We start from the raw sequence: 12277 nt of genomic DNA, 5'->3' as shown, positions 1-12277 counted from the left end.
GGGTCAAGTGCAGAAATAGGAACGAGTGCGAGGTTTCAGGGGCGAGACGATGAATTCTGCCATAAAGGGTCAAAGAGCCCCATAGAGATGGTATTTGAACAGACCCCTGAAGTACCCAGAGGTCTTCCCAGAAAGAATAGGGGCCTCATCACACCTCTAGACTATCCCAAGAGCCCTTCTCCAGTCTCCAGTGTGCGGTTTCTTACCCTAAAATCCATCCTATATCTAAATTAGAGAGAGCCCTAAAGGCACAGCACAGATGTTCAAGGACTCCTTCCTGCCCAGCAAATTCCCGTGCACCCCTTTAGCACAGCAACAGTCCTCTCTGCCTCCCCAGTCTTCTCCAGCCTCGTCCCCACCAACCACCCACTTCCCTCCAGGTCACTCTCTTCCAGCCATAAATTCATTTTCTCTCTCTCTCTCTCTCTCTCTCTCCCCCCCCCAAAAGCTATTGCCCATGTGGTTCCTGCCCCATGCCTATGTGGCAAGACCTTGCCCATCCTTTAAGTTCAATCTAAATGCCACCTCACTATGGAAACTTCCAGAACCCACCACAGGACTTGGCTTCCATGTCTGCTGAGGCAGCCGAGCACACTGTTCATGTGCTTCATGCGCTGCTGTGAGAAGACACCTCTCCTCCTTGGTCCCACCCAACTCTGTCTTCCAAGAAGGCACAGTGTCCTTCGCTCAGCTGGGTCTGCCCTCAGTGGAGCCTCGCCCCCACCCTGGCAGGCAGGAGTTGCTAGCAAAATTTTACTGAATTGAACCACAGAAAAAATGCATCAGGGTGGGGAAGGGGGTGCCCTGCCAGTAACCAAATTTAACACTTTTTTTCTACACCACTGTGGCAACCCCTTCCCCCAAGCCAACTCTACTCTTCTGTCTCCCATAAACTCTCTTAGTGGGGCCCGGTGCAGTGGCACACCTGTATCCCAGCAGCTAGGAAGGCTGAGGATCACAAGTTCAAAACCAGCCTCAGGAACTTAGTAAGACCTTGTCTCAAAATAAAAAATAAAAAGAGCTAGGGATGTGGCTCACTGGTTAATACCCCTGGGTTCAATCCCTAGTACTTAAAAAAAAAAAAAATCCACCAACTGTCTTAGTGACGGGGTCCACTGGTCTCTTTCCCTTTACCTTTTCTACACCTCTAGCTGAGTCAGTAGCCGAGGGTGTCTGCCTGTCTCAGGAAACACGTGCACACACGCACTCACACTTCAAACACCTGGCTTCTAAGAATGCTAAAGGCCTTCCTTCCAATAGATGCTCTCTGGGTTCTGAAGGCCAGAAGCTGCTGTGCTTTGTGTCCAAACACGAGTGGCTTTCACCGGAAAATCTTCAAGTACAGCACCTCCCAGAAGGCTTTGAATGCCAGGGCTTCCTGTCTCCATCCTTCACTCTGCACAGCCAGGTTCAGAAACGTGCCCTTCCTGGGTAGGCCCCAGTGATCCCCACCAGTCATTTCTGGTGATTAAAACTCAGAGGCTCCGTTACCTCTGAAGGGAGTTAAGCAGAATAAACAAAGCCCTGCCTGCACAGTTCAGAGGCCTGCCCCTGGCTTTCAACTTGATCAAAGCAGACTGTCGGGCGCACGTCTCACACGAGGAACTTCTGACGGGGGCATTGCTCTCTTCCTGCAGCTTAAAAGGGAATGCTTAAAAAATGGAGAAGAAAAGCATCTGAGAACAGCTTTCGTCAGCCAGAATGGCCCAGTAGGTAACCGGCTGGCTTCCAGGAGGGGAGCAAGCGGCAACAGCACGGGAGTCCATCCCTTCCCGTCCAGTCCTTGGCCCGTTGTCCTTAGTTCTACAGTGGCTTTTGCCAAGCCCTCAGTCTTGGAGGGTACAGAATTGCAGAGAGAGAAAAAAAATTGCTTCAAAACTAGAGTGGAAAAAAACGTTCCCTATCTTGATCTCGGAGGGCAGTTTCGCAGATGTATCCTCACAAGAAATGCCCAGGGCTGAACGCTGAGGGTACGTGCACCTTATACACTTGGGTATTTGTATTTCACACCTCGATAGTATGTCTATAAACTTTTTAGTGCATTATAGGTATACGCAATAGTGGGGTTTATTTTGACATAGTCACAAGTGCATATAACACAGTTTTTTCCATTTCAATCCCCAGGACTACCTCTTTTCCTCTCTCTTCCCTCCCCCTGTTCCCTTCCTCTCCTCTATAGTCTTCCTCCTATTTATTTTGTTTATTTTTGGTACTAGGGATGGAACCCAGGGGTGTTTTACCCCTGAGCCACATCCCCAGCTCTTTTATTTTTTATTTCGAGACAGGGTCTTGCCAAGTTGCTTAGGGCCTCACGAAGTTGCTAAGGCTGGCTTTGAACTCATGATTCTCCTGCCTTAGCCTCCCACGCCACTGGGATTACAGGTGTGCGCCACCACACCAGGCACTTCTATTGAAATTGATGCCTTCTTGTTACATGTAAAATTGGGATGCATTGAGGTATCTTCATGCATGCGCCTAGGATAATTTGGTCCATTTCATTCCCTCTTTCTTCCCCTTTCCCTCTCTGTCTCCCTCCCCCTTGTTTATACATTTTTTAAAAGGATAAACCTCTCCAGGCAGAGCAATACTCATATTTTAACCATGAACTGTCTTCTGAAAACCTCAGTAGGTTCTGAATGATCTTAAAAGAAACTGCAAATGCAGAAGGGGCTTCCCTGGTCCCCCAACCCCAGCCTGCACCCAGAAGTGACCAGCTTTCCCAAAAGGATTTCTCCAGGAGAGAAAGTCAGTAGCCAAAGAAGACATCAACAGAGAGGAGAGAAGCCTACCCCTGCTTCCTGAGGCCAGGTGACATGACAGGGGCCCCCGCCCCAGCCAGGAGAGAGCACCTACCACCCACCACCCCAGGCAGAGCAATTAGAGAGGACTCTGATGGGCACAGCAGAGAGGCACTGGCCACACCTACCAAGCTGCAGGGCACCCAGGTCATCATCCACCTTGTCAGACGCCAGTGGTTGATTTTTCCTGGAAAAAAGAAAAGGTCAATGTGCTGGGGAATGACAGAGAAATGCAAACAGTAGAGGAGACTGGAAGGAATGCTGGTGGGAGTCCAGTGGTGGGGGTTCTTTCCAGCTCTGGCCCGGTCACCCAGAGTGTGGCTTCCCCTCTCTCAGCACAGGCTCCACGGCAATGACACCACCAAATGGCCTCCAAGGTGCCTGTCAATGCTCTGTTCTCACAAAGAGGCAACCACACCAGCCGACATAGGACAGTCAGCTCCATCATTTGACACCTGCCAAGCCCTGAATGCCAACACATTTCACTGATGTCACTATGATACTGCAGGGAGACACACAAAGAGATCAAGTCTTGTAATCATTGCACAGACTTTTTTCATCTAATCTCTATGAGCTTTTTGTTTGTTTTCGCTCCCCGAGTGTCCTTGCAAAGTCGTCAGTTGCCATGTATGAGACCTCTGAGATGTACCAACACGTTTAAAGGAACCTGCCCTGTATCTATCCCTCTGTTACCTGAAAATTTGACCTGTGATTCTGATTTGTAAATTTGAGTTTATACCTGTTGCTTCCTTAACATGGTCCACCTGTATGGTCGGTCGCTCCCTTAGATTATTTTTGTCCTGGAGCATGCATCCATCTACACTAAAGGAAAATAATTTTGTTTAAAGACTCCATTAAAAATAACAACATTACATCATTACATCACTCTCTGAAAGCCATTCACTATGTTTCAAAATGACGGCTCTTTTGAACGTGGCATTGAAATATTTCTTCCTCTAACATCCGTGCCGGGTAAGAGATGATTGAAGTAACAATCGGAGTCTTGCCACAGTACACTCTATTGAACCGGTTTCCTCCTGAAGATGTATGGAGGGTGTGAATGGAAGACCACAGAGGACGTCCAGTCCTCAACCCGAGAGCACGTGCTGCTTTGGACTCCTGTTTTCTTGGGCTGCTTTTAACCCGGGCCACCTCCCTCCCCGGCAGCCCCACCCTCCACTAGACCTCGCCACTCAGCCCTGCCATTTTCCTCCCTTCAAACCCCAAATCCCCTCAGTCCAACACCTCCAGGAGTCTACAGGTGCTCTTGATGGGGTGTGGGAGGAGGATGGGCTGGAAAGAGGGGTTAAGGCATGGAGGAGTGGGGGCGTGGGGGAGGGAGCCCATGGCCACGAGGAAGAACTGAGCTGCACCATGCTTGGCTGGGGACCTGAGCCCCCTGACCTGTCCCTTCAGAATGGTCTCATCTGGAGACTAAGGCAAGGCACCATCCCCTTGCTGTGCCTCAGTGTCCCTGTCAGAAAAGTGAGCACAGAGGCAACAGCACTAGATGGCCTCCAATAAAGGCGGGGGACAACAGGGGCAAAGCCTGCTCACGTCCACCCCACGTCCACCAGCGTCTCCCTCAAACCCACCGATGCTCTCAGCCTCTCCATCTCTCACCCGGATTATCTTCACCTTGCTGCTCTTCTGATCATGAGTGTGGCTCACCCCTCAGCCCCCCAGAGCTCCACTGGTCATCTTTCTACGAAGCACGTCGGACCACGACACTGCAGCCTGGCTGCAATGCTCCAAGGGTTCCCCATCATCGCCACCATTGCCATCAACAATGACGATTATATTTATTAAGCAAATAAGAACAACAACAAATCCCTTGGCTCCCTTCACCGTTCCAGGCACTCTGCTAAGTGCTTTGCAAACCTCAGAATTCACCTCCTTCTCAGAACAGCTTGACGAAGCAGATATTTCAGCATCTCACAGAGGTTTAGTAATTTTTCCAGGATTACATAGCAAATTAATGGCAGCACAGGTGTAAACTCAAACAATGACTCCTAAGGTAATGGCAATAACTACCACACATAGAGTTTCCTTATAAAATAAAACCCGGTCCATGAAGGTAGCCTCCAAGGCTCTCCATGACCTGGCCACCTACTGCCCAGCCTCATCGCCCTCTGGGCCACTCTACTCTACCTGCTTTTCTTCTATGCTGAATATCTGAGCCCAGGCCCCTATACCTTTCCATAAGCTGCTCACTCCATGTAGAATGTCCTTGACAAGCTCATACTAATCCCCTAAAGCCTACCTGGAATGTTCCCTCCTTCCTTCTCAACTCCAAAGCATGTCGGGACTCATTTCTGCACTCACCCTCCCAGTATCTGTGTGGGGTTATCAGGCAGGCTTATCTCCCCACCCAGGGGAGACCCGGAGGTGTACGATGAACAGACATAAGCTGCCCAGGACGTGGTGTGGTGGGCTGGCCCCCAAGGATACACACGTCCTAATCCCCATAGCCTGCAAATGTCACATGGCAAAAGCCATTTTGCAAATGGGATTGTGGAGGATCTTGTGATGGGGAGGTAGGTCATCCTGGATTCTCCAGGAGGGACCTATGGAGTCCTGAAGACCCATATAAGAAAAAGGCAGAAGATTGACACAGAAGAGGAGGAGATGTGATGATAATAGGAGAGACAGGAGTGTTGTGCTTTGCAGGCAAAGGAACTGGCCACAGGCAGAAGAGGACAGGCAGGTGCCAGGGGTGAGAAGGCTCCAGCGCAGCCAGACTGCCAGCTCCTTCATCCTGTGGAACCCATCTCAGACATCAGCCTCTGGAACTGTGAGATAATAAATTCTAGTGTAAAGTCATTAGTAATCTGCTACAGCAACGAGGAGAAAGTAAAGGAGGAAGAAAGAACTCTCATGGTCTCCCAGGTCCCCGGGGGTCCAGCTTGTGGCCAGCGTTCCATGAATGCGTGTTGAATGCCTGAGTGACTCTCACAGAAGCTTGATGATTTACACAAGTTCTCACGACTCAGAAGTGACAGAGCCAGGACCCTGGGTCAGGCCGCTGGCTTCAAATATTCCACTTTCCTCTCTCCTCCTATTTGCATGTCTTCCTCCTGCCCAGAAGCTTCCATGGGATAAAATGTAACCATCCCTACTGTTCCCTGGGCTCCTGAAGGCAGGCAGGTGGCCCTGAGCCATGATGGAGAGGGTGGGGATGATGTTCCTGGCGCAGAGGGAACAGCGGGGCCTCTCCCTGGTCACAAGACTTCCACCCAGAGGGCCATCCATCAGCTGTGAGGGCAGCTTAGAAGCTTTGTGCCTGTTTCCCATAGAGCTCCCCGGAGGAGCCTTCAAGTGACATTTACCCATGGAGACTGTGCTTATTGTTCTTTTCATGTGTCCCTTTGTGGTGTCAGCTTTGAGTTTAGAAGGTCAGTTTAAAAGCATGTTCTTGCCTTTGAGTGAACACTATTATGAACAACAATGACAAAAAGAATCAAGGGGTTCAAATGCACTTTCAAAGTGTAATTGTGCAGACGGCCCAGAGATTTGTGTCAAAGTGTGTGTCTAGAAAGTCCCCGGGGCCCAGGCAGCAGACACCCTGCTCTGTCTGAGGTCTCCACCTCCGACTCCAGTTCCTCTCTGTGCCCCATAGAGAGAAGCCAGGGCCAGGGCAGCGTGTTCAGGCCTACACAGGATCAGGACTCAATTCCTGAGTGACTAAGTTCTTGCCTGAATAAAAAGTGCCACTAGGAGAAGCGGGTTCTTGTCCCTGCTCTCCCCTACTCTACATGGCCTTGAGCAAGTCACTTACCCTCTGTGGGTTTCAGGTTCTTGGGTAGTACCATGGGCGAAGCCTGAGGTCTCTACTCACCATGGAACATAGGGACTCTGAAGGACTGGCGTGCCCTGGTCACGGTCTTGTGGAAGGTCTTTCAAGCCCTTGTCTCCTGACAGGCTCCACAGGAGCCTACCAGCTCTTAACATGACACAGACAGGAGGAAGGGCCCTGTTCCTCTGCGTTCGGCACTGGGCACATGGGTGAGTTAGTTATGGGTTCCAAAAGAAAGTTGACTCCTTAGAATTAAGATATTGATCACTTACTATCAAACTCGATTCAGTATCAGAACCCAGTGTCAATGGAGTTCAAATGGATCTCCACCCGTGTGACCCAAAATCTAGAATATAGGAAATCAACATAAATTTTTACCCATTCAGTGACACCCCCAGCACACCTAACCAAAGCAATGTAAAATTAAAAAAAAAAAAAGTCCACTGAAAATGTGCTTAAATTAAAAAACCCTTAAACACGCAAGAGAACGATCCACCATGAGTAAACACCAGCAGACGGCACACAGAGCTCTCGGGAAATCAAGACAATAGAACGACAATCTAAGAGACACTGTCCATTAGAGATGAGAGAAAATATTTTAAAAGGGAATGGAAATTATAAGGAATAGAGACACTATGAAAAAAGAACAAGCAGCTTATGCAGTCCTGCCATAATTGATTTATGGGTGTATAGTGATGGCAATGGATGACATGATGAATATTGAAAAAAATCCATGAGTCTGGAGGAGGAGGTAAGGGAGGAGAGAAGGAAATATGGAGGGAGAGTTCGAGAGACAGAGAACAGAAAAGTCCTTCTCTACAGAACACTGCCAACCACCAAATGTACAAGGAAGGATAAAATGGGAAAAGTCACCATTTTATACCAATCTAATCCTTTATGGAACAAGATCATCAACATAGACCATTAGATGAAAGGTGTTTGAGGAACAAGGTATTTTGAAAGTTACGAATTACTTACTAAGTGCAAAGGGGAAATTATGACAATGAAGACACTGGCCTACACCACCTTATGGTGGTCCTACTTAATATTACCAAGAATAAAACAAAGTGACATTAGGAGCTCCTAGTGTGACATGATGGGAAGGACACAGCAGCACATACACATTGTCTCTGCCCAGAAAGTGCTTAAGGTAAACCTAGGAAGAGACAGACCTGCAAATCTAGAATATAAGCATCCTTCAGACAATAAGTTAATGCTCTTGGTAAAAAACTGAAACTATATGAGATTAAAATAGACCCGAGATACAAGTCAACTAAAATAATGGGTGAACGCTGAATGGATCCTAGATTGAAAAATAAATAAGTCCGAGAACACTTAGGGGACGTTTGGGAGGAATTTTGTTATGGGCTATGTGTTAGATGATGCTACTGAATCAACGTGAAGTTTTTTGGGTGCGACAATTATACTGAGATAGTGCAGGAGAATATTCTCGTCCACGAAAAATACATGCTGAAATATTTGCAGGTGAAATGCTATGATACCCGAATTTCACTTTCAAACGATCATCAAAAATGTGTGTATATGTAAATACATAAATACCGAAGCCCAATGTACATTTATAAGGAGTTACGGAAGGACAGATAAAGAGGATTTTGGAAAAGAAGAAGTTGAAAACACAATTGCTAAGAGTTTTCCAGACAGGAATCCTCACAGAAACGAACGGAGCCTCAATGAGACATGTAAAAATAAACACACATCTACACAAGTCATATCGAAACTACCAGAATATCAAAGAGAATGAGAAAAATCTTGGCAAAAAGGTCAATTACCTATAAACAACAATGACTTACATAACAGACCTCAGTAGCAACAATAAAGGCTGTAAACCAATGAAATAACATCATCAGCGAACTGAGAAAGCATAACAGGCAACTTGGAAATTCCCAGCCAACATATCCTTAAAAATAAGGACAGAGGGAGACATTTGGGGGCAAAGACAAAAGAAGTTTACTTTCACAGACCTTTACCAAGTGAACTGCTACAGGGCTTAATCATTTCAGGAAGAAGGAAATTGAACTTAGAAGGAAAGCCTACAATAGGAGTAATGGTGAGAAAAGAAACTCTAGACACTTAAAAAAACCTGAATGATAATGAGATAACAATAAAAACAACAGGAATAATTACAACAGCAACTGATCCTAATCAAAATCTTAAAAATAACTGCTAAGACCCTAAAAACATAATGTATATTTCCAAATTAGAAAAGAAAAGAAAAAATACAGACCAGTTAATCACAAGAAAGTGCTGCTAGAAAACAGTTTGGCATTCCTTCAAACAGTGTGCTAATACCAGGAGAAGGAACTAAAGAGACACTTCTCTAAAGAAACAAAAATTGCCAACAAATATGAAAAAAAAATGTTTGACATCTCTAGCAATCAGGGAAATGCAAATCAAAACTACAGGAAGATTTCATCTTACTCCAGTCAGAATGGCAATCATCGAGAATACAAACAACAATAAATGTTGGCGATGATGTACAGGGAAAGGTACACTCACATTGTTGGGAGAACTGCAAATTAGTTCAATTACCTATAAACAACAATGACTTACATAACCACTCCGGGAAGCAGTATGGAGATTCCTCAAAAAACTGGGAATGAAACCTTCATATGACCCAGCTATCTCACTTCTCAGTATACATTCAAAAGAACTAAATCAGCAAAGTGCTGTGATACAGCCACTTCAGTATTTATGATAGCACAAATCACAGTAGCCAAATTACGGAATCAACCCGACTGCCCATCAACAGATGAATGGATTAAGAAAATGTGGTCACTATACACAATGGAGTTTTACTCAGTCACAGAGAAGGATGAAATAATGGCCATGTGGCAGTTAATGGATGGCACTGGAGAACATCATGCTAAGTGAAATAAGCCAGATTCAGAAAATCAAGGGTCGAATGTTTTCTCTCATATGTGGAAGCTGGAGCAAAATTAAGGAAATAACAGGGAAAGGAGAAGATTGAAAATCATAAGGATACAGGAGAGATCCATGGAGTAGAGGAAGGAGATCAGGAGGAAGAGAGGAGGGCTGGAAAAGGAAGAAAATGCAGAAGGAATTTAACAAAATCACTCTATGTGCATGTGTAAATATACCACAGTGAATTCCACCCTTATGTACATGCACAAAGCACAGATGGAAAATAAATAAATAAACAAATAAGTGAAAGGAAGATCAACAGAGTAGAAGAAGGAGAAGGGGGTGGGGGAGGACAGAAGTTAAATGGGAGCACCACGGACTGAAATGGAGTAAATCAAATCCCATGCATGTATATTTTTTTCAAAATGAACCCAATGGTATACATAGCTATAATGCTCTAATAATTAAAAAAAACTTCATAAAAAAGTTAACCATTACCATCTGATTCTGCAGTTGCACTACTAAGTATCTAGTCCCAGAGGAATGAAAATCAGGCCTCATATAAATACATGCACATAGATGTTCACAGCATGGTTTGTGATAGGCAAAAGGTGGAACAACCCAAACGTCCATTGATCCATGAGTGGATAAACAAAAGTCATCTATCCATACAAGGGAATATTACCCTGCCACAAAAGGGAATGAAATAATCGATATTTGCTACAATGTGAATGAACTTCAAACACAGTAGGGCTAAGGAAAAGAAGCCAGGCACAAAAGGCCACATATTATCTGAGATGGTTCCTTTTCTGTGAAGCATCACAGACTGCCCAGGAGTTGAGGATGGGAGGAGGGACGGGTTGACAATGCCCAACAGAGGAGAGGAAAATGTCCCAGAACTAGACAGAAGGAGCTGTTGCACAACAGGAAGAATGCACTAAATGCCACTCGCCTGTTCCTTTTTAAGTGACCAATTCAAAAGAAAAGGAAGGGAGGACAAAAGAAAAAGAGTGGCAGAATGAAAGTATAAAATGGAACAGGACAAATGAATTCAAGTATATGAGTAATGATAAGACAAAAATTTTATTGGGTGTTTTTAGTTTTACACGACTTTAATATTCACTCTGGCATAATTGTAAAAGCATGGAATGAAATTTGCTCTTACTCGGTCCCCGGTACTTACCCCTCCTCTCCCCTCATCCCTCCCCAATTCCTTTCCCTCTACTCTATGGATCTTTCTGCTATTTACTTACTGTTGGTTTTTTTTTTTTTTCCCCACTGTGACTTGTGGATGCACAAGATGGTGAGACTCACCATGGTGTGTTCATATAGGCACACAGAGAAGTGAGGTCAGAGTCATCGCACTGTTCAGCCCTATCCCTCCCCCTCCTCCCTCTCTTTCAATCCCCTCCTCTACCCCATTTATCTTTCTTCTATTTTGGTGGAATTGCCTCACACACATACACACTTTACTTTTCTTTCTTTTTTCTTATTTTGGACTAGCTTCTGCACATCAGACAGAACATTCGACTTTTGCTTTTTCAGAATCTGGCTTATTTCACCTAGCATGAAATCTCCAGTTCCATCCATTTGCCAGCCATGCCATTCATTCTTCTTTATGGCTGAGTAATACTGCATTGTATATATACACCACATTTTCTTTATCCATTCATCTGTCAAAGGGCACCTAGGTTGGCTCCATAGCTTGGCCCCTCTGAATTGTGTTGCTATAAACATCAATTAATTTTGCCGTTAAAAGAAGGAGATGCTCAGATGAGATTTTTGCTTCTAATTAGTTATGTGCTATTTCAAGAGACACATGACACAAAAGTGTCATTGGAAAGCCTGGGAAAGAAATATGCCACATTTTCATCAGCCACTTAGAAGCCCATATAGCTAAGTATTAAATTATTTAATTTAAATATTCAGATTAAAATATTTTTGGAATTAAAACATTAGTAAAACCTCTAGTAATTACAGAAAAAACAAAAGGAAATTTTCAATAGAAAAATTTAGCCACCATGAACCTCCATGCTCCTAACAGCAGAATCTTAAAACATAGAACCAAAAAGTAAGTAGAATGAACCCGTCCAATCTGTGAGCATGATGGAAAATTTTAGCCATGTCTCTCTCATCAAATAATAGATCAAGTAGGAAAAAAACATGGATAAGAATAAAGAATATTTGAACATCAAAATAATAAGCTTGATCCAATAAACCCAACTGTTAAATAAGACATATTCTTGACAAGTACACACAGCATACCTAGGAAAGTTGGTAATACAGCAGGACACAAATCACATCTCTAAAAATTTCAAACTGCATTTTTTATTGTAAAGACATTTAAAAAGGTGTGGCAATGAAGACAGAGCTCCTCTACACTGTCCCCAAAAGAACCTAAGTATCAGTAAACTTTAAAGAGGCAATAGTAGAAACTGGAAAACATTTCAATGCAGTCAGCATTAAAAACACACTTATTAAATCTTGTGGAAAGCAGTTGAGGTGGTAAATAGAAGGGAACACACAGCACAGAGGTGCCTGTAATTATGGAGAGTCAAAAGTGAGGAGCCAGGCCGGTGTGGTGGCACCCATCTATAATCCCAGGAGCTTAGGAGGCTGAGGCAGGAGGATCTCAAGTTCAAAGCCAGCCTTAGCAATGGTGAGGCACTAAGCAACTCAGTGAAACCCTGTCTCTAAATAAAATACAAAATAGGGCTGGGATGTGGCTCAGTGGTTAATTGCCCCTGAGTTCAATTCCTGGTACCAAAAAAAATAAAATAAGTGAGGAGCCAGGCTTCCA

At 44.8% G+C, this 12277-nt stretch overlaps 1 protein-coding gene across 1 annotated transcript in view; it reads right to left on the bottom strand.

Moving 5' to 3' along the window:
- Window positions 1-12277, bottom strand: part of Mindy4 (MINDY lysine 48 deubiquitinase 4) — a 111302-nt gene that overhangs the window by 53618 nt on the left and 45407 nt on the right. Inside the window, exon 6 of the mRNA XM_026401552.2 lies at window positions 2927-2985. Coding sequence (XP_026257337.2) covers window positions 2927-2985 — 59 coding nt within the window. The remainder of the gene's footprint in view (window positions 1-2926; window positions 2986-12277) is intronic.

Source organism: Urocitellus parryii, chromosome 3 (genome assembly GCF_045843805.1).
Source record: "Urocitellus parryii isolate mUroPar1 chromosome 3, mUroPar1.hap1, whole genome shotgun sequence".
Lineage (NCBI taxonomy): Eukaryota > Metazoa > Chordata > Mammalia > Rodentia > Sciuridae > Urocitellus > Urocitellus parryii.
Note: the sequence above shows the minus strand (reverse complement) of the source record. Positions and strands in the feature narration are given on the sequence as shown.